The sequence below is a fragment of the Oncorhynchus mykiss genome, chromosome Y (assembly GCF_013265735.2).
Source record: "Oncorhynchus mykiss isolate Arlee chromosome Y, USDA_OmykA_1.1, whole genome shotgun sequence".
NCBI classification, from domain to species: Eukaryota; Metazoa; Chordata; class Actinopteri; order Salmoniformes; family Salmonidae; genus Oncorhynchus; species Oncorhynchus mykiss.
This window is the reverse complement of record NC_048593.1, coordinates 45,875,117-45,897,606: the sequence shown is the minus strand read 5'-3', so window position 1 is coordinate 45,897,606 and position 22,490 is coordinate 45,875,117. Positions and strand designations below refer to the sequence as shown.

General features: G+C 45.3%; 1 protein-coding gene across 1 annotated transcript in view; it reads left to right on the top strand.

Annotated features, from left to right (window-relative positions):
• LOC110510923 (protocadherin Fat 3) overlaps nucleotides 1-22,490 on the top strand; it is a 313,201-nt gene that overhangs the window by 220,462 nt on the left and 70,249 nt on the right. The window contains exons 45-53 of the mRNA XM_036967730.1: nucleotides 3,877-4,146; nucleotides 8,776-8,938; nucleotides 11,811-12,007; nucleotides 13,257-13,410; nucleotides 14,132-14,365; nucleotides 15,373-15,551; nucleotides 17,897-18,110; nucleotides 18,310-18,524; nucleotides 19,785-19,922. Of these exons, the coding sequence (XP_036823625.1) occupies nucleotides 3,877-4,146; nucleotides 8,776-8,938; nucleotides 11,811-12,007; nucleotides 13,257-13,410; nucleotides 14,132-14,365; nucleotides 15,373-15,551; nucleotides 17,897-18,110; nucleotides 18,310-18,524; nucleotides 19,785-19,922 (1,764 nt within the window). The remainder of the gene's footprint in view (nucleotides 1-3,876; nucleotides 4,147-8,775; nucleotides 8,939-11,810; nucleotides 12,008-13,256; nucleotides 13,411-14,131; nucleotides 14,366-15,372; nucleotides 15,552-17,896; nucleotides 18,111-18,309; nucleotides 18,525-19,784; nucleotides 19,923-22,490) is intronic.

Sequence of the window (22,490 nt, the reverse complement as noted above, 5' to 3'; positions counted from 1 at the left end):
TGCTATATACACGGGGTACCAGTACTGAGTAACGATAACTCTGCTATATACACGGGGTACCAGTACTGAGTAATGATAACTCTGCTATATACACAGGGTACCAGTACTGAGTAATGATAACTCTGCTATATACACAGGGTACCAGTACTGAGTAACGATAACTCTGCTATATACACGGGGTACCAGTACTGAGTAACGATAACTCTGCTATATACACGGGGTACCAGTACTGAGTAATGATAACTCTGCTATATACACAGGGTACCAGTACTGAGTAATGATAACTCTGCTATATACACAGGGTACCAGTACTGAGTAATGATAACTCTGCTATATACACAGGGTACCAGTACTGAGTAATGATAACTCTGCTATATACACAGGGTACCAGTACTGAGTAATGATAACTCTGCTATATACACAGGGTACCAGTACTGAGTAATGATAACTCTGCTATATACACGGGGTACCAGTACTGAGTAACGATAACTCTGCTATATACACGGGGTACCAGTACTGAGTAATGATAACTCTGCTATATACACGGGGTACCAGTACTGAGTAACGATAACTCTGCTATATACACAGGGTACCAGTACTGAGTAATGATAACTCTGCTATATACACGGGGTACCAGTACTGAGTAACGATAACTCAGCTATATACACGGGGTACCAGTACTGAGTAACGATAACTCTGCTATATACACGGGGTACCAGTACTGAGTAATGATAACTCTGCTATATACACGGGGTACCAGTACTGAGTAATGATAACTCTGCTATATACACAGGGTACCAGTACTGAGTAACGATAACTCTGCTATATACACGGGGTACCAGTACTGAGTAATGATAACTCTGCTATATACACGGGGTACCAGTACTGAGTAATGATAACTCTGCTATATACACAGGGTACCAGTACTGAGTAACGATAACTCTGCTATATACACAGGGTACCAGTACTGAGTAACGATAACTCTGCTATATACACGGGGTACCAGTACTGAGTAACGATAACTCTGCTATATACACGGGGTACCAGTACTGAGTAATGATAACTCTGCTATATACACAGGGTACCAGTACTGAGTAACGATAACTCTGCTATATACACGGGGTACCAGTACTGAGTAACGATAACTCTGCTATATACACAGGGTACCAGTACTGAGTAATGATAACTCTGCTATATACACGGGGTACCAGTACTGAGTAACGATAACTCTGCTATATACACGGGGTAGCGGTACCGAGTCGATGTGCCGGGGTACGAGGTCATTCAGGTAGAGATGTACATATAACTAGGAATAAAGTGCCAGATAATCACCAGCAGTATGTGATGAGGAAAATAAAGTTAGTGCAAAAGGTTCAATGCAGAGAGTTAAATAACTAACTAACCAATAGCTACCCTGCTTACCCTGCCAATAGCTACCCTGCTATTTAGCAGTCTTGTGGCTTGGGGGTAGAAGCTGTTCAGGGTCCTGTTGGTTCCAGACTTGGGGCAGTGCTACCGCTTGCCACGTGATAGCAGAGAGAACAGACTATTGCTTGGGTGGCTGGGAGTCAATTTTTAGGGCCTTCCTCTGACACCGCCTGATATAGAGGTCCTGGATGGCAGGGAGCTCGGCCCGAGTGATGTACTGGGTAGTACCCTCTGTAGTGCCTTGCGGTCGGATGCCAAGCAATTGCCATACCAGCATGATGCTGCCACCACCATGCTGTGGGGATGTTTTTCATTGTCAGGGACTGGGAAACTGGAAATTCTTCAGGGAAACCCGTTTCAGTCTTCCAGAGATTTGAGACTGGGACGGAGGTTCACCTTCCAGCAGGACAATGACCCTAAGCATACTGCTAAAGCAACACTCGAGTGGCCCAGACCTCAATCCATTTGAGAATCTGTGGTATGACTCAAAGATTGCTGTACACCAGCGGAACCAATCCAACTTGAAGGAGCTGGAGCAGTTTTGCTTTGAAGAATGGGCAAATATCCCAATGGCTAGATGTGCCAAGCTTATAGAGACATACCCCAAGAGACTTGCAGCTGTAGTTGCTGCAAAAGGTGGCTCTACAAAGTATTGACTTTGTGGGGGTCGAATAGTTATGCACACTCAAGTTTGTCTTATGTGTTTGTTTCATAATAAAAAATATTTTGCATCTTCAAGTGGTAGGCATGTTGTGTAAATCAAGTAATACCAATCCCCCCAAAAATCCATTTTAATTCCAGGCTGTAAGGCAACACAATAGGAGAAATCCCAAGGGATCACTCTTTTTGAATACTTTCGCAAGCCACTGATAGATGGGTAAACTAGGGAGTTGTTCCATACCTCCACTAGCCACCGTCATTCTACACCTGCATTGCCACTGATAGATGGGTAAACTAGGGAGTTGTTCCTAGCCACCGTGCTTCTACACCTGCATTGCCACTGATAGATAGGTAAACTAGGGAGTTTTTCCTAGCCACCGTGCTTCTACACCTGCATTGCCACTGATAGATGGGTAAACTAGGGAGTTGTTCCTAGCCACCGTGCTTCTACACCTGCATTGCCACTGATAGATGGGTAAACTAGGGAGTTGTTCCTAGCCACCGTGCTTCTACACCTGCATTGCCACTGATAGATGGGTAAACTAGGGAGTTGTTCCTAGCCACCGTGCTTCTAGACCTGCATTGCCACTGATAGATGGGTAAACTAGGGAGTTGTTCCTAGCCACCGTGCTTCTACACCTGCATTGCCACTGATAGATGGGTAAACTAGGGAGTTGTTCCTAGCCACCGTGCTTCTACACCTGTATTGCCACTGATAGATGGGTAAACTAGGGAGTTGTTCCTAGCCACCGTGCTTCTAGACCTGCATTGCCACTGATAGATGGGTAAACTAGGGAGTTGTTCCTAGCCACCGTGCTTCTACACCTGCATTGCCACTGATAGATGGGTAAACTAGGGAGTTGTTCCTAGCCACCGTGCTTCTACACCTGCATTGCCACTGATAGATGGGTAAACTAGGGAGTTGTTCCTAGCCCCCGTGCTTCTACACCTGCATTGCCACTGATAGATGGGTAAACTAGGGAGTTGTTCCTAGCCACCGTGCTTCTACACCTGCATTGCCACTGATAGATGGGTAAACTAGGGAGTTGTTCCTAGCCACCGTGCTTCTACACCTGCATTGCCACTGATAGATGGGTAAACTAGGGAGTTGTTCCTAGCCACCGTGCTTCTACACCTGCATTGCCACTGATAGATGGGTAAACTAGGGAGTTGTTCCTAGCCACCGTGCTTCTACACCTGCATTGCCACTGATAGATGGGTAAACTAGGGAGTTGTTCCTAGCCACCGTGCTTCTACACCTGCATTGCCACTGATAGATGGGTAAACTAGGGAGTTGTTCCTAGCCACCGTGCTTCTACACCTGTATTGCCACTGATAGATGGGTAAACTAGGGAGTTGTTCCTAGCCACCGTGCTTCTACACCTGCATTGCCACTGATAGATGGGTAAAATAGGGAGTTGTTCCTAGCCACCGTGCTTCTACACCTGCATTGCTTGCTGTTTGGGGTTTTAGGCTGGGTTTCTGTACAGCACTTTGAGATATCAGCTGAGGTAAGAAGGGCTTTATAAATACATTTGATTTGATTAAACACTCGCACAATGGGGTGTAAATGGCATTTACCCTTAACTATACCACTGTCCTCCTCTTCCTCCCCCTCTTCATCTCTTACTTCTCCTCTTGTTCCTCCTCCTCCTTTTCCCCTTCCCCTTCCTCCTGTTGTTCCCCCACCCCTCCTCCTCCTCCTCCTCCTCCTCCTCCTTTCCCCCTCCTCATCTCTTACTTCTCCTACTGTTCCTCCTCTTCCTTTCCTCCTCCTCTTTTTTCCAGGTCACCTACAGCTTGGGTCCTCCACTTAACCAGATCCAGGAGAACAGACCAGACCGCAGCTCAGCCGGTCCCTCATTTGGTATTACTGGTACCAGTACTGGTTCAACTAGTTCTACTGGTACCGGACCAGTGTTCTCCATTGACAGTAAAACGGGCTGGATCACAACCCTGTCGGTTCTGGACCATGAGGCTGGACCCAGCTACACCTTCGTGGTGGTGTCTTCAGACCTGGGGGAGCTGCTACAGCTATCCTCTACCACTGTCGTCACGGTGAGGGCAGGGGGGATGTGTGTGTGGGGGGGGGGTGTCTGTCGTCACGGTGACGGCAGGGGGGGGGGGGGGGTGTGGGGGGGGTGTCTGTCTTCACGGTGAGGGCAGGGGGGATGTGTGTGTGGGGGGGGGGGGGGGTGTCTGTCGTCACGGTGAGGGCAGGGGGGATGTGTGGGGGGGGGTGTTTGTCGTCCCGGTGAGGGCAGGGGGGATGTGTGTGTGTGTGTGTGGGGGGGGGGGGGGGGGGGGGGGTCTGTCGTCACGGTGATGGCAGGGGGGATGTGTGGGGGGGGTGTCTGTCGTCACGGTGAGGGCAGTTGGGATGTGTGTGGGGGGGGGCGTCTTGTCGTCACGGTGAGGGCAGGGGGGATGTGTGTGGGGGGGCGTCTGTCGTCACGGTGAGGGCAGGGGGGATGTGTGTGTGGGGGGGGTGTCTGTCGTCACGGTGAGGGCAGGGGGGCTGTGTGTGGGGGGGGTGTCTGTCGTCACGGTGAGGGCAGGGGGGATGTGTGTGTGGGGGGGGGTCTGTCGTCACGGTGAGGGCAGGGGGGATGTGTGGGGGGGGTTTCTGTCGTCACGCTGAGGGCAGGGGGGATGTGTGTGTGTGTGTGGGGGGTGTCTGTCGTCACGGTGATGGCAGGGGGGATGTGTGTGGGGGGGGGGTGTAGTGGGGCTATTAGTGTCTGTGTGTACGGGGGTATTAGTGTCTGTGTGTAGGGGTTATTAGTGTCTGTGTGTAGGGGGTATTAGTGTCTGTGTGTAGGGGGTATTAGTGTCTGTGTGGGGGGGGGTATTAGTATCTGTGTGTAGGGGGGTAATAGTGTCTGTGTGTACGGGGGTATTAGTGTCTGTGTGTAGGGGTTATTAGTGTCTGTGTGTAGGGGGTATTAGTGTCTGTGTGTAGGGGGTATTAGTGTCTGTGTGTAGGGGGGTATTAGTGTCTGTGTGTAGGTGGTATTAGTGTCTGTGTGTAGGGGGTATTAGTGTCTGTGTGGGGGGGGGTATTAGTATCTGTGTGTAGGGGGGTAATAGTGTCTGTGTGTACGGGGGTATTAGTGTCTGTGTGTAGGGGTTATTAGTGTCTGTGTGTAGGGGGTATTAGTGTCTGTGTGTAGGGGGTATTAGTGTCTGTGTGTAGGTGGTATTAGTGTCTGTGTGTAGGGGGTATTAGTGTCTGTGTGGGGGGGGGTATTAGTATCTGTGTGTAGGGGGGTAATAGTGTCTGTGTGTAGTGGGGTATTAGTGTCTGTGTGTGTGGGGGGGTATTAGTGTCTGTGTGAAGGGGGGTATTAGTGTCTGTGTGTAGGGGGATATTAGTGTCTGTGTGTAGGGTGTAATAGTGTCTGTGTGTAGGGGTATTAGTGTCTGTGTGTAGGGGGGTATTAGTGTCTGTGTGTAGGGGGGTATTAGTGTCTGTTTGTGGGGGGGTATTAGTGTCTGTGTGTAGGGGTATTAGTGTCTGTGTGTAGGGGGTATTAGTGTCTGTGTGTAGGGGGTATTAGTGTCTGTGTGTAGGGGGTATTAGTGTCTGTGTGTAGGGGGTATTAGTGTCTGTGTGTAGGGGGTATTCGTGTCTGTGTGTAGGGGGTATTAGTGTCTGTGTGTAGGGGGATATTAGTGTCTGTGTGTAGGGGTATTACTGTATGTTATGGTAATAGTGTGTGTAGGGGTATTACTGTATGTTATGGTAATAGTGTGTGTGTGGGGGTATTACTGTATGTTATGGTAATAGTGTGTGTAGGGGTATTACTGTATGTTATGGTAATAGTGTGTGTAGGGGTATTACTGTATGTTATGGTAATAGTGTGTGTAGGGGTATTACTGTATGTTATGGTAATAGTGTGTGTAGGGGTATTACTGTATGTTATGGTAATAGTGTGTGTAGGGGTATTACTGTATGTTATGGTAATAGTGTGTGTAGGGGTATTACTGTATGTTATGGTAATAGTGTGTGTGTGGGGGTATTACTGTATGTTATGGTAATAGTGTGTGTAGGGGTATTACTGTATGTTATGGTAATAGTGTGTAGGGGTATTACTGTATGTTATGGTAATAGTGTGTGTGTGGGGGTATTACTGTATGTTATGGTAATAGTGTGTGTAGGGGTATTACTGTATGTTATGGTAATAGTGTGTGTAGGGGTATTACTGTATGTTATGGTAATAGTGTGTGTGGGGGTATTACTGTATGTTATGGTAATAGTGTGTGTGGGGGTATTACTGTATGTTATGGTAATAGTGTGTGTGGGGGTATTACTGTATGTTATGGTAATAGTGTGTGTGGGGGTATTACTGTATGTTATGGTAATAGTGTGTGTGGGGGTATTACTGTATGTTATGGTAATAGTGTGTGTGGGGGTATTACTGTATGTTATGGTAATAGTGTGTGTGGGGGTATTACTGTATGTTATGGTAATAGTGTGTGTGGGGGTATTACTGTATGTTATGGTAATAGTGTGTGTGGGGGTATTACTGTATGTTATGGTAATAGTGTGTGTGGGGGTATTACTGTATGTTATGGTAATAGTGTGTGTGGGGGTATTACTGTATGTTATGGTAATAGTGTGTGTGGGGGTATTAGTGTCTGTGTGTAGGGGTATTACTGTATGTTATGGTACTAGTGTGTGTGGGGGTATTACTGTATGTTATGGTAATAGTGTGTGTGTGGGGGTATTACTGTATGTTATGGTAATAGTGTGTGTAGGGGTATTACTGTATGTTATGGTAATAGTGTGTGTGGGGGTATTACTGTATGTTATGGTAATAGTGTGTGTAGGGGTATTACTGTATGTTATGGTAATAGTGTGTGTGGGGGTATTACTGTATGTTATGGTAATAGTGTGTGTGGGGGTACTACTGTATGTTATGGTAATAGTGTGTGTAGGGGTATTACTGTATGTTATGGTAATAGTGTGTGTGGGGGTATTACTGTATGTTATGTTAATAGTGTGTGTGGGGGTATTACTGTATGTTATGGTAATAGTGTGTGTGGGGGGTGGATTAGAAGATGGCCCTGACAGACCAACTTTACATTATTAGAATGTTTCTAGTACATCCCAGACGATACTCCAAAACAAGGAAGCAGGAGTGGAGAAGTGGAATTTTAGTCAGACTCAGGAGGAGTGGAGAAGTGGGATTTTAGTCAGACTCAGGAGGAGTGGAGAAGTGGGATTTTAGTCAGACTCAGCAGGAGTGGAGAAGTGGGATTTTAGTCAGAGTCAGGAGGAGTAGAGAAGTGGGATTTTAGTCGGACTCAGGAGGAGTGGAGAAGTGGGATTTTAGTCAGACTCAGCAGGAGTGGAGAAGTGGGATTTTAGTCAGAGTCAGGAGGAGTAGAGAAGTGGGATTTTAGTCGGACTCAGGAGGAGTGGAGAAGTGGGATTTTAGTCAGACTCAGGAGGAGTAGAGAAGTGGGATTTTAGTCAGACTCAACAGGAGTGGAGAAGTGGGATCTTAGTTAGACTCTGGAGGAGTGGAGAAGTGGAATTTTAGTCAGACTCAGCAGGAGTAGTGAAATATAGTTTGCATATCAACAGTCTAAACCAACCCTGTCTGCTGGTTTTGTTACTAAACAACCAAACTGTCTATAGCAGAACTACAACAGAACAACAATGGTCAAATGCTTAAATACATTTCCAGAAATTCTGATAATTTTCTTGCCTTTTGCAAAACTTTAAATACAAATGTCATCAGTAAATAAAAAAATTCAATTTATATATATTTTTTTCACAGAATATTAACACATTGTTTTCATCAGAAGATATTGTGTTCAGTTTTTCCAGCAATCAATAAAAATTAGTGCACTAAAGTCTAAACCATCAGTATCAAGCACAATATAAGATCTAGGCAATGGGGACGTTCACATTTTGATGATTTTTTACAATATTGAGGAGATGCAGAGAATGAAGTTCTGTTACTTCTAAAGTATCTTTGGGTTACGTTGTGACCTTCCATTATAAAGCATTGCTTTGGTGTGGATTAAGGCCTATGTATTCCTATCAGTTGTGTTCCTCCAATGGTGTGGATTAAGGCCTATGTATTCCTCCCAATGTATTCACCTTTCCTTATTTCTAATCGTGGATTGTGTTTCTGTGTGCGCCAATGGAAAGCCGACCAAACTATGAGCAAGCCAACCTTTGTATTTGAACACAGGAAATTGGATTGTGATGATACCGATGAATGAATCCGGCACACAATAACAAAATGTTATTTTTTAAAAAATTATTTTCATCAGGAATAATATTTGATTTAATCTGATCTACTGGGAATTTAAGACAGACTGACTTTCTGTTTCGGCTCAAATAAATAAGCATGGTTGTGTTATCCTTTTTTTAGCAGACATCTGTGTTCTTTTACTGAAAACATTTGTCATAATTATAGTTTGATGTGTTTTTTTGGAGAAGGCAACTGCATTTGCAGAAACCCCCCCCTTCCCCCAAAAATGAAATCAACAACATTGTTATGAAAGATCCTTGTAAGAGATTGAGAAAACTGTAAATAACAGTAAGGGATGAATCCCAACTTCCACTTCAGTCAAATTTCAACTGTGTCCCATTGATATCCATGCATGAAGAAAACTTACATACACACTCTAGTAGTACGTCTACTTTCTCCTGTCTTCCTGTACCAGGTGTCTGTAGCAGATGTGAATGACAACCCTCCGCGATTCGAGAGAGAGTTTTACCGGGGCGCGGTCAGAGAGAGTGACCCGCCAGGAGAGGTGGTGTCTGTCCTCAGCACCAAGGACGGAGACACAACGGATAAAAACAAACTGGTCAGCTACCACATCACAGGTTAGTTAGCTAGTTCATATGTTGGTTAGTTAGTATTGAGTGTTGCTTTAGCAGTATGCGTAGGGTCATTGTCCTGCTGGAAGGTGAACCTCCGTCCCAGTCTCAAATCTCTGGAAGACTGAAACAGGTTTCCCTCAATAATTTCCCTGTATTTAGCGCCATCCATCATGCATTCAAATCTGACCAGTTTCCCTGCCGATGAAAAACATTCCTACAGCATGGTGGTGGCAGCATCATGCTGAGGGGATGTTTCTTATCGGGATGCTGAGGTGTTGGGTTTGTGCCAGACATAGCATTTTTCTTGATGGCCAAAAGCTCAATTTTAGTCTCATCTGACTGGAGTCTCCCACATGTATTTTGGCATACAAACATATTTGCTTATTTTTTTTCTTTAAGCTATGTCTTTTTTTCTGGCCACTCTTCCATAAAGCCCAGCTCTGTGGAGTGTAATTTTGCACGCCCAATTTTTCAGTTTTTGATTTGTTAAAAAAGTTTGAAATATCCAATAAATGTCGTTCCACTTCATGATTGTGTCCCACTTGTTGTTGATTCTTCACAAAAAAATACAGTTTTATATCTTTATGTTTGAAGCCTGAAATGTGGCAAAAGGTCGCAAAGTTCAAGGGGGCCGAATACTTTCGCAAGGCACTGTATACTGAGATTATGTGACAGATCATGTGACACTTAGATTGCACACAGGTGGACTTTATTTAACTAATTATGTGACTTCTGAAGGTAATTGGTTGCACCAGATCTTATTGAAAATCTATTTAACTGACAGGTTGTAATGCAACAAAATAGGAAAAACGATAAATACTTTTGCACCGCACTGTACGTGCGCCTGTGTGTGATCAGAACATACTGGTCAGCTACCACAGGTTAGTATATCAGCTGGTTAGTTAATTAGTTAATATGTTTGATAGTTAGTATGTTACTTAGTATACTGAACAAAAATATAAATGCAACATGTAAAGTGTTGGTCCCATGAGTCGAAATAAAATATCCCAGTAATTCTACATACGCACAAAAAGCTAATTTCTCTCAAATTTGGTGCACACATTTTTTTACATCCCTGTTAGTGGGCATTTCTCCTTTGCCAAGATAATCCATCCACCTGACAGGTGTGGCATATCAAGAAGTTGATTAAACAGCATGATCATTACACAGGTGCACCTTGTGCTGGGGACAATAAAAGGCCGCTCTAAAATGTGCAGTTTTGTCACACAACAGATGTCTCAAGTTTTGAAGGAGCGTTCAATTGGCATGCTGACTGCAGGAATGTCCACCAGAGCTGTTGCAAGAGAATTGAATGCACAAACTATCAGAAACCGTCTCAGGGAAGCTTACTTGCGTGCTCATTGTCCTCACCATGGTTTGACCTGACTGCAGTTTGGTGTCTCAACCAACTTCAATGGGAAAATGCTCACCATCGATGGCCACTGGCACGCTGGAGAAGTGTGCTCCTCAAGGATGAATTCCGGTTTCAACTGTACTGGGCAGAAGGCATTGTGTGGGCGAGCGGTTTGCTGTTATGAACAGAGTTGGTGGCAGTGGGTTTATCGTTTGGGCAGGGATAAACTATGGACAATGAACACAATTACATTTTACCAATGGTAAATGTGAATGCACAGTGATGCCGTGTCGAGATCCTGAGGCTCATTGTCGTGCCATTCATCCACCACCATCGCCTCATGTTTCAGCATGATAATACAAGGCCCCCATGTTGCAAGGATCTGAACACAATTCCTGGAAGCTGAAAATGTCCCAGTTCTTCCATGGCCTGCATACTCACCAGACATGTCACCCATTGAACATGTTTGGGATGCTCTGGATCGACATGTACGACACCGTGTTCCAGTTCCCACCAAAATATCCAACAACTTCACACAGCCATTTGAAGAGGAGTGGGACAACATTCCACAGACCACAATCAACAGCCTGATCAACTCTATGTGAAGGAGATGTGTTGCACTGCATGAGACAAATAGAGGTCACACCAGATACTGACAGGTGTTCTGATCCACGCCCCTACTTTTTTTTAAAGGTTATCTGTGATCAACAGAAGCATATCTGTATTCCCAGTCATGTGAAATTCATAGATTAGGGCCTAATTAATTTATTTCAATCGACTGGTTTCATTATATGAACTGTAACTCAGTAAAAACTTTGAAATTGTTGCATGTTGAATTTATATTTTTGTTCAGTGAATGATAGATAGTTAGTTAATATGTTAGCTAGCTAGTTATTGTGTTAGCGTGTTAGTTAATATGTTAGCTAGCTAGTTATTGTGTTAGCGTGTTAGTTAATATGTTAGCTAGCTAGTTATTGTGTTAGCGTGTTAGTTAATATGTTAGCTAGCTAGTTATTGTGTTAGCGTGTTAGTTAGTATGTTAGCTAGCTAGTTAGTATGTTGGTTAGTTAGTATGTTAGCTAGCTAGTTATTGTGTTAGCGTGTTAGTTAATATGTTAGCTAGCTAGTTATTGTGTTAGTGTGTTAGTTAGTATGTTAGCTAGCTAGTTATTGTGTTAGCGTGTTAGTTAGTATGTTAGCTAGCTAGTTAGTATGTTGGTTAGTTAGTTAGCTATTTAGTATGTTATTGATTTACTATGTTGCTTAGTTAGCTAGTAAGTTATTTTGTTTGTTAGTATTTTTGGTTAGTTGGTGTGTTGGTTGGTTAGTTAGTTAGTATGTTGGTTAGTTAGTTAGTATGTTATGTTAGCTAGTTAGCTAGTTAGTTAGTTAGTTCCTTAGTTAGTTAGTATGTTGGCTAGTTAGTTAGTTAGTCAGTACCAAGCACAAAGGACGATGGAGACAGCTGAGTTTGTGTGCGTGTGTGTATGTGTGAATGTCTAACCTCTCCTCTCACTACAGGTGGTAACCCAGGGGGAGTGTTCAGTATAGCGCTGGTCCAGGGGGAATGGATGGTGGTGGTGTGCGGTCAGCTGGACAGGGAAAAACAGGACTTCTATCTACTCAACATCACCGCCAGCGACGGCCTCTACATCACCCGTACTGCCGTGGAGGTCACTGTCATGGACGCCAACGACAACACACCTGTCTGCAACCAGGTCAGAGGTCAGGGGTCACAGTGGAGAACTAGAACAGATATAATTGTAGAAATAGAACAGATAGGATGTTGTAGGAGAGTCAGTATACTGTAGGAGAAGGGGGAGTCAGTATACTGTAGGAGTAGGGGGAGTCAGTATACTGTAGGAGAAGGGGGAGTCAGTATACTGTAGGAGAAGGGGGAGGCAGTATACTGTAGGAGTAGGGGGAGTCAGTATACTGTAGGAGAAGGGGGAGGCAGTATACTGTAGGAGAATGGGGAGTCAGTATACTGTAGGAGAAGGGGGAGGCAGTATACTGTAGGAGTAGGGGGAGTCAGTATACTGTAGGAGAAACGGGAGTCAGTATACTGTAGGAGAAGGGGGAGACATGAAGTAGGGGGAGTCAGTATACTGTAGGAGAAGGGGGAGGCAGTATACTGTAGGAGAAGGGGGAGTCAGTATACTGTAGGAGTAGGGGGAGTCAGTATACTGTAGGAGAAGGGGGAGGCAGTATACTGTAGAAGTAGGGGGAGTCAGTATACTGTAGGAGAAGGGGGAGTCAGTATACTGTAGGAGAAGGGGGAGTCAGTATACTGTAGGAGAAGGGGGAGTCAGTATACTGTAGGAGAAGGGGGAGTCAGTATACTGTAGCAGTAGGGGGAGTCAGTATACTGTAGGAGAAACGGGAGTCAGTATACTGTAGCAGTAGGGGGAGTCAGTATACTGTAGCAGTAGGGGGAGGCATGAAGCAGGGGAAGTCAGTATACTGTAGCAGTAGGGGGAGTCAGTATACTGTAGCAGTAGGGGGAGTCAGTATACTGTAGGAGAAACGGGAGTCAGTATACTGTAGCAATAGGGGGAGTCAGTATACTGTAGGAGAAGGGGGAGTCAGTATACTGTAGCAGTAGGGGGAGTCAGTATACTGTAGGAGAAACGGGAGTCAGTATACTGTAGCAGTAGGGGGAGTCAGTATACTGTAGCAGTAGGGGGAGTCAGTATACTGTAGGAGAAACGGGAGTCAGTATACTGTAGGAGAAACGGGAGTCAGTATACTGTAGGAGAAGGGGGAGTTTGTATACTGTAGCAGTAGGGGGAGACATGAAGCAAGGGGAGTCAGTATACTGTAGGACATGGTAATATTGTGGAAGGCAGAGTTGTTTTATGATTTTGTGTTTTCAGGTGGTTCCTCCTAGGGGCCATATGGGGTTAATGGTACTTGTGTTAATGTTTTTGTGTGCGCCTGTCCATGTGTGTGTGCATATCTCCCTAGGCGGTCTACCGCGTGACCTTCCCTGAGGACATGCCCCCTAACCAGGTCATTCTGACTGTAAGGGCATCTGACGCAGACACAGGCACCAGCGCTGAGATACAGTATTCTCTTTTTGGGATCGGAGTAGAGGACTTCTATATGGACGCAAACACTGGTATGAACACACACACACACACACACACACACACACACGCAAACACTGGTATGAACACGCACACACACAAACACAAACACACACACGCACACACACACAAACACTGGTATGAACACGCACACACACACACACACACACACACACACGCAAACACTGGTATGAACACGCACACACACAAACACAAACACACACACGCACACACACACAAACACTGGTATGAACACGCACACACACACACAAACACTGGTATGAACACACACACACACACAAACACTGGTATGAACACGCACACACACACACAAACACTGGTATGAACACGCACACACACACACAAACACTGGTATGAACACACACACACACACACAAACACTGGTGTGAACACACACACACACACAAACACTGGTATGAACACACACACACACACAAACACTGGTGTGAACACACACACAAACACTGGTGTGAACACACACACACACGTAAACAATGGTATGAACACACACACACACACACACAAACACTGGTATGAACACACACACACACAAACACTGGTATGAACACGCACACACACACACACACACACGCAAACACTGGTATGAACACGCACACACATACACACACGCAAACACGAGTATGAACACTTACACACGCACACACACACACACACACACACACACTGGTGGCAGTTTTTGCACAAACAGCATCTTCTTCTTCTTCTATCTAGGTGACATGAAGACAGCGACGGTGATGGACCGTGAGATGACCTCCAGCTACAAGTTGATCGCCCAGGCAACCGACGGGGGCGGGCTCTTCTGTCGCTCCGAGGTCTCTGTCACGCTTTTGGATGTAAACGACAACCCGCCCTCCTTTTTTTCCAGCCAATACCTGGCCAACATTTATGAGAACGCCGCCCCCAAAGCACTGCTGACACGCCTACAAGCCAGTGACCCTGACGAAGGTGTGTGTGTGTGTGTGTGTGTGTGTGTGTGTGTGTCTACCAAGACATTTACGGTTGTAGATGACAGTACTTCTAGGTCTCAGAGCGGCCAATCATGACTAGCGGGAAGGTTGTATCCTTTTTCTGTGGCTAAACCAACTAGGCTCGTAATTAAACCATTTTTATTCGTATTTACAGATGGCATACAAGTTTGTTATTAAGGCACATGAAAGTTCACATGTTCAAGAAGGCATTTCTGCCCAAAAACACAATTTGATTAAAAAAAAAATGTTTTACGTACAAATGTATTTCCTGTGAAGTCATAACATGTGACATATGCCTAGTTTCCTGAATCGCGTCACATATCAACATCTGGATACCTCCTTAATACTTCAGCCTTAATACCTAATCCTTAATACCTCATCCTAACCGTACAGTGGTCTAGTCCCTGGCAGACTCAGCAGAGGGGTTCTTCTCCTTCCACTCTCAGTAAGGTTTAGGGTTAGAGGGTCTAGCTAGGCTAACATGCTAACATTATCCATTCCACTCTCAGTCAGGGTTAGGGTTAGAGGGTCTAGCTAGGCTAACATGCTAACATTATCCATTCCACTCTCAGTCAGGGTTAGGGTTAAGAGTGTCTAGCTAGGCTAACAGGCTAACATGATCCCTCCACTCTCAGTCAGGGTTAGGGTTAAGAGTGTCTAGCCCTAGCTAGGCTAACAGGCTAACATGATCCTTCCACTCTCAGTCAGTGCTAGGTTTAAGAGTGTCTAGCCCTAGCTAGGCTAACAGGCTAACATGATCCTTCCACTCTCAGTCAGGGTTAGAATTAGGAGGGTCTAGCTAGGCTAACAGGCTATCATGATCCTTCCACTCTCAGTCAGGGTTAAAATTAGGATGGTCTACACCACGATGATTGGTGGTCTACACCGTGATGACCTCTAGGTTAGAGGTTAGTGTTTAGCTAGCTGCTAGGCTAACATAGCTAACAGGCTAACTCTGTGTATTGTGTCTGTGGTTTCCTCCAGGTCCAAACCGTACGGTGGTGTACTCCCTGGTAGACTCCGCAGACGGGTTCTTCTCTATAGATCCAGTATCAGGCGTGGTGGTTCTGGAGAAAGCCCTGGACAGAGAGACCAGAGACTCCTACAGGGTCAGGATCCAGGCCTCCGACCGCTCCGGACTGCAGGGGGCGCTATCATCACAGGTCAGTGATATGATAGGACACAGGTCAGTGATATGATAGGACACAGGTCAGTGATATGATAGGGCACAGGTCAGGTATATGATAGGACACGGGTCAGTTATATGATAGGGCACAGGTCAGGTATATGATAGGAAACAGGTCAGTTATATGATAGGACACAGGTCAGTTATATGATAGGACACAGGTCAGTTATATGATAGGACACAGGTCAGTTATATGACAGGACACTGGTCAGTTATATGATAGGACAGAGGTCAGTTATATGATAGGACACAGGTCTTTGATATGATAGGACACAGGTCAGTTATATGATAGGACACAGGTCAGTTATATGACAGGACACAGGTCAGGTATATGATAGGACACGGGTCAGTGATATGATAGGACACAGGTCAGTTATATGACAGGACACAGGTCAGTTATATGATAGGGCACTGGTCAGGTATATAATAGGACACGGGTCAGTTATATGATAGGACACAGGTCAGTTATATGATAGGGCACTGGTCAGGTATATAATAGGACACGGGTCAGTGATATGATAGAACACAGGTCAGTTATATGATAGGACACGGGTCAGTTATATGATAGGACACGGGTCAGTGATATGATAGGACACGGGTCAGTGATATAATAAGACACAGGTCAGTTATATGATAGGACAGGTCAGTGATATGATAGGACACAGGTCAGTTATATGATAGGACACAGGTCAGTGATATGATAGGACACAGGTCAGTTATATGATAGGACACAGGTCAGTTATATGATAGGACACAGGTCAGGTATATGACAGGACACGGGTCAGTGATATGATAGGACACAGGTCAGGTATATGATAGGACACAGGTCAGGTACATGATAGGACACAGGTCAGTTATATGATAGGACACAGGTCAGTTATACGATAGGACACGGGTCAGTGATATGATTGGACACGGGTCAGTGATATGATAGGAAACAGGTCAGGTATATGATAGGACACAGGTGCAGTTGTTGGAACGAACTCTTCGATACATTTAAATGGTCTGTCGAAGTCAAGGTTTTCAGAACAGGATTCATATCGTAATGGTTAGATTTCCTGTCTGTGGACCAGAACGTCGTGGGTTCACCTCCCGGTGGAGGTATTTCGACCATGATTTTGATAAACCTCTTAGATGTGAAGTTATCTGTTTAGAGGACCTGCGTGGTTCTGGTACCTGTTCCGGCCGACTTGTTCACATGTAAATCGATCTGTGGACACCATTACGCTCCTTCTCATGTCTTCAAGGCATTTTAATCCACGTTTGCCAAACTAACAACTCTGCCATGTGTTGGATATTTTTCTGCGTTGCCGTGCACAACTGTGTGAAGCTAGGCCACAATAAGGATTAGCCACAATAAGGATTAGCCACAATAAGGATTAGCCACAATAAGGATTAGCCACAATAAGGATTAGCCACAATAAGGATTAGCCACAATAAGGATTAGCCACAATAAGGATTAGCCACAATAAGGATTAGCCACAATAAGGATTAGCCACAATAAGGATTAGCCACAATAAGGATTAGCCACAATAAGGATTAGCCACAATAAGGATTAGCCACAATAAGGATTAGCCACAATAAGGATTAGCCACAATAAGGATTAGCCACAATAAGGATTAGCCACAATAAGGATTAGCCACAATAAGGATTAGCCACAATAATGAAAATGAATCAAACTGATACAAAGAGTGGATAAAGCTAAACAAGGTTGGGATGTTCAACATCCCTTAGCCGTGGTCTATTGGCCTTGTTGCTTATTGCCTTTAATGTAGTAGGTCAAAGCTGTGTGCTGGTAAACCTTGGTAGAGCATGGGTGGAGTAGCCATTGTGGTGCTCATGTGAATGTCCTTTATTTTTAGGCCTCAGACCAATGCCTATTCTCACCTAAAACCTAGTTTTAGTTTTTAATATGATAGAACACAGGTCAGTTACATGAAAGGACACAGTCCCTCTGCACAGGCTCCACACAGAACTGAGTCTGTGTTTCTATTAGCCAGCAGGGGGCACTATCTTCACAGGGTGATACAATCTGACCAATGATAGCTGTTGGTTTTTGGAATTGAGGACTATTTAGCTGAATTGTACTGAACCGTCCTGATGATTGGTAGAGATGGAATTTCTGAGTTGTTCCTTATCTTTTACCGGTGCTTTTAAGTGTTGTCTTCTGAATAGTTTCTCGTCTCGTACCAATGCTTTAAACGTAAAATGAATATTGAGGCTAAGATTATGTATGTGTGTGTGTGTTAGGGAATCTTCAAGCTTGGGTTATGTCTGTGTGTGTGTGTTTATGTGTTTTTGCGTTGTTCTTGTTCCTAACAGGTGGATCTGACAGTAGTGGTGTTGGACGTCAACGACAACCCCCCGGTGTTCCAGAGGCGTGACTACACCGTCACCGTGCCCGAGGACGTTGCCATGGGAACAGAGATCCTGCGGCTGTCGGCCACCAGTGACGACATTGGGGCAAACGCTGAGGTCACGTACAGCATCAGGGCTGGCAACGAACTGGGGAAGTTTCAGATTGACAGAAATCTGGGTGAGTAGGAAGGTAGGTGGGTGTATAATTTCCTTGACTTCAAGGTACTTAAAGACTTTGTCTGTGTGTGTGTGTGTGTCTGTGTGTGTGTGTGTGTGTCTGTGTGTGTGTCTGTGTGTGTGTGTGTGTGTGTGTGTGTGTGTGTGTGTGTGTGTGTCTGTGTGTGTGTGTGTGTGTGTGTGTGTGTGTGTGTGTGTAGGCTCCATCTCAGTAGTTGATGACATGGACTTTGAGGTGTGTAAGGACTACTTCCTGACTATAGAGGCTTGGGACGGCGGGGCCCCGCCCCTCAGCACTGCTACCATGGTAACCATAGAACTGATGGACGTCAACGACAACGCTCCAGCCTTCAGTCAGGATATCTACAATGTGCTGGTCAGCGAGGACGCATCAGTCGGACAGACTATCACCAGGGTGAGTGTGTGGGTGATTGGGTCAGTTGGGTGTGGGTGGTTGGGTGTGGGTGGTTTGGTCAGTTGGGTGGGTGTGGGTGGGTGGTTGGGTTGGTTGGGTGGGTGGGTGGGTGAGTGTGGGTGGTTGGGTTGGATGGGTGGGTGGGTGGGTGTGGGTGGTTGGGTCGGTTGGGTGGGTGTGGGTGGGAGGGTGGGTCGGTTTGGTTGGTGTGGGTGGTTGGGTCCTTCGGTTGGGTGGGTGTGGGTGGTTGGGTCAGTTGGGTGGGTGTGGGTGGATGGATGGGTCTGTTGGGTGTGGGTGGTTGGGTCGGTTGGGTGGGTGTGGGTGGTTGGTTGGGTCGGTTTGGTTGGTGTGGGTGGTTTGGTCCTTCGGTTGGGTGGGTGTGGGTGGTTGGGTCAGTTGGGTGGGTGTGGGTGGATGGATGGGTCAGTTGGGTGTGGGTGGTTGGGTCGGTTGGGTGGGTGTGGGTGGTTGGGTGGGTGTGGGTGGTTGGTTGGGTGGGTTGGTTGGGTGGGTGTGGGTGGTTGGGTTGGTTGGGTGGGTGTGGGTGGTTGGGTCCTTCGGTTGGGTGGGTGTGGGTGGTTGGGTCAGTTGGGTGTGGGTGGTTGGGTCGGTTGGGTGTGGGTGGTTGGGTCGGTTGGGTGTGGGTGGTTGGGTCGGTTGGGTTGGTTAGGTGGGTGTGGGTGGTTGGGTCGGTCGGTTGGGTGGGTGTGGGTGGTTGGATCAGTTGGGTGGGTGTGGGTGGTTGGGTTGGTTGGGTGGGTGTGGGTGGGTGGTTGGGTCAGTTGGGTGTGTGGTCAGTTTGAAAACCCACCTTTTTTACCTGTCCTTTAATTGAGGATTTCACTATTATTATCTGTTATTGATCTATTATATTTGTATTGATCACTTTTATTGATCTATTGTATCGATCTATTGTGTCTATTGTATTGATCTATTGTATTGATATATTTTACTGACCTATTGTGTCTTTTGTATTGATATATTGTATTGATCTCATGTATTGATCTCTTCTATTGACCTATTGTGTCTATTGTATTGATCTATTGTATTGAGCGCTTGTATTGATCTCTTGTATTGATCTCTTGTATTGATCTCTTGTATTGATCTACTGTATTGATATATTGTATTGATCTCTTGTATTGCCTTCTGTTGTTTCTATCTCCTCTATTTTACTGTCAATTGTGTTGTGACTTTCAAATCACTTTAACTAGTCAAATATCTTATTTGATGTGTGATTATGTGTGTGTGTGTGTACAGTTGCTAGCGGAGGACCTGGACAGCCAGGTGAACGGGCGAATCACTTACTCCATCCTCCGTGGTGACCGTGGCAACCAGTTCTGGATCGACCCGGTAACGGGACTACTCAAAGTCAACAAGAGACTGGACCGGGAGGAGGTGAGAACACACACACGCACAACCACACACACAACCACACACACACACACACACACACACGCACAACCACACACAAAGACCGGTGAGAGAGGATTTTGTTCCGAACGTCCCTGCATATTGAATTGTATTTTGGCGTAATAATTAGTGAGACATGATAGTAGGTAGTGAGACAGGATAGTAGGTAGTGAGACAGGATACTAGGTAGTGAGACAGGATAGTAGGTAGTGAGACAGGATACTAGGTAGTGAGACAGGATAGTAGGTTGTGAGACAGGATACTAGGTAGTGAGACATGATACTAGGTAGTGAGACAGGATAGTAGGTAGTGAGACAGGATAGTAGGTTGTGAGACAGGATAGTAGGTAGTGAGACAGGATAGTAGGTAGTGAGACAGGATACTAGGTAGTGAGACATGATACTAGGTAGTGAGACAGGATAGTAGGTAGTGAGACAGGATAGTAGGTAGTGAGACAGGATAGTAGGTAGTGAGACAGGATAGTAGGTTGTGAGACAAGATAGTAGGTCGTGAGACAGGATACTAGGTAGTGAGACAGGATACTAGGTAGTGAGACAGGATAGTAGGTTGTGAGACAATAATAGTAGGTTGTGAGACAGGATAGTAGGTTGTGAGACAGGATAGTAGGTAGTGAGACAAGATAGTAGGTAGTGAGACAGGATAGTAGGTAGTGAGACAGGATAATAGGTAGTGAGACAGGATAGTAGGTAGTGAGACAGGATAATAGGTAGTGAGACAGGATAGTAGGTTGTGAGACAGGATAATAGGTAGTGAGACAGGAAAATAGGTAGTGAGAGGATAGTAGGTAGTGAGACAGGATAATAGGTAGTGAGACAGGATAGTAGGTTGTGAGACAGGATAGTAGGTAGTGAGACAGGATAGTAGGTAGTGAGACAGGATAGTAGGTAGTGAGACAGGATAATAGGTAGTGAGACAGGATAATAGGTAGTGAGACAGGATACTAGGTAGTGAGACAGGATAGTAGGTAGTGAGACAGGATACTAGGTAGTGAGACAGGATAGTAGGTTGTGAGACAGGATACTAGGTAGTGAGACATGATACTAGGTAGTGAGACAGGATAGTAGGTAGTGAGACAGGATAGTAGGTTGTGAGACAGGATAGTAAGTAGTGAGACAGGATAGTAGGTAGTGAGACAGGATACTAGGTAGTGAGACATGATACTAGGTAGTGAGACAGGATAGTAGGTAGTGAGACAGGATAGTAGGTAGTGAGACAGGATAGTAGGTAGTGAGACAGGATAGTAGGTAGTGAGACAGGATAGTAGGTTGTGAGACAAGATAGTAGGTCGTGAGACAGGATACTAGGTAGTGAGACAGGATACTAGGTAGTGAGACAGGATAGTAGGTTGTGAGACAATAATAGTAGGTTGTGAGACAGGATAGTAGGTTGTGAGACAGGATAGTAGGTAGTGAGACAAGATAGTAGGTAGTGAGACAGGATAGTAGGTAGTGAGACAGGATAATAGGTAGTGAGACAGGATAGTAGGTAGTGAGACAGGATAATAGGTAGTGAGACAGGATAGTAGGTTGTGAGACAGGATAATAGGTAGTGAGACAGGAAAATAGGTAGTGAGAGGATAGTAGGTAGTGAGACAGGATAATAGGTAGTGAGACAGGATAGTAGGTTGTGAGACAGGATAGTAGGTAGTGAGACAGGATAGTAGGTAGTGAGACAGGATAGTAGGTAGTGAGACAGGATAATAGGTAGTGAGACAGGATAATAGGTAGTGAGACAGGATAATAAGTAGTGAGACAGGATAGTAGGTTGTGAGACAGGATAGTAAGTTGTGAGACAGGATAGTGGGTAGTGAGACAGGATACTAGGTAGTGAGACAGGATACTAGGTAGTGAGACAGGATACTAGGTAGTGAGACAGGATAATAGGTAGTGAGACAGGATAATAGGTAGTGAGACAGGATAATAGGTAGTGAGACAGGATAGTAGGTTGTGAGACAGGATAGTAAGTTGTGAGACAGGATAGTAGGTTGTGAGACAGGATAATAGGTAGTGAGACAGGATAGTAGGTCGTGAGACAGGATACTAGGTCGTGAGACAGGATACTAGGTAGTGAGACATGGTAATAGGTAGTGAGACAGGATACTAGGTAGTGAGACAGGATAATAGGTAGTGAGACAGGATAGTAGGTAGTGAGACAGGATAGTAGGTAGTGAGACATGATACTAGGTAGTGAGACAGGATACTAGGTAGTGAGACAGGATACTAGGTAGTGAGACAGGAAACTAGGTAGTGAGACATGGTAATAGGTAGTAATACAGGGGACAGACATTGGAGGAGGAACAGTATGGGAGGGAACAGACAGTCTGATCGAGCCAAGTCCTTGTGTGACCTGGAGTCCGGAGCGTTACCAAGATGCACTGTATTTTCTCATGAGGTCTCTTAGAGTTTAAGGCCATTCGTTTTGTATAATACTTTGGCAACCTTGTATTTCAGTGACTCATGTAGGAGGTCCTGGTTGACTGTTTTTCTTTAGTCTTCTTTCTTGATTCTCTCAGCTGTACTCCTTTAATGTCTC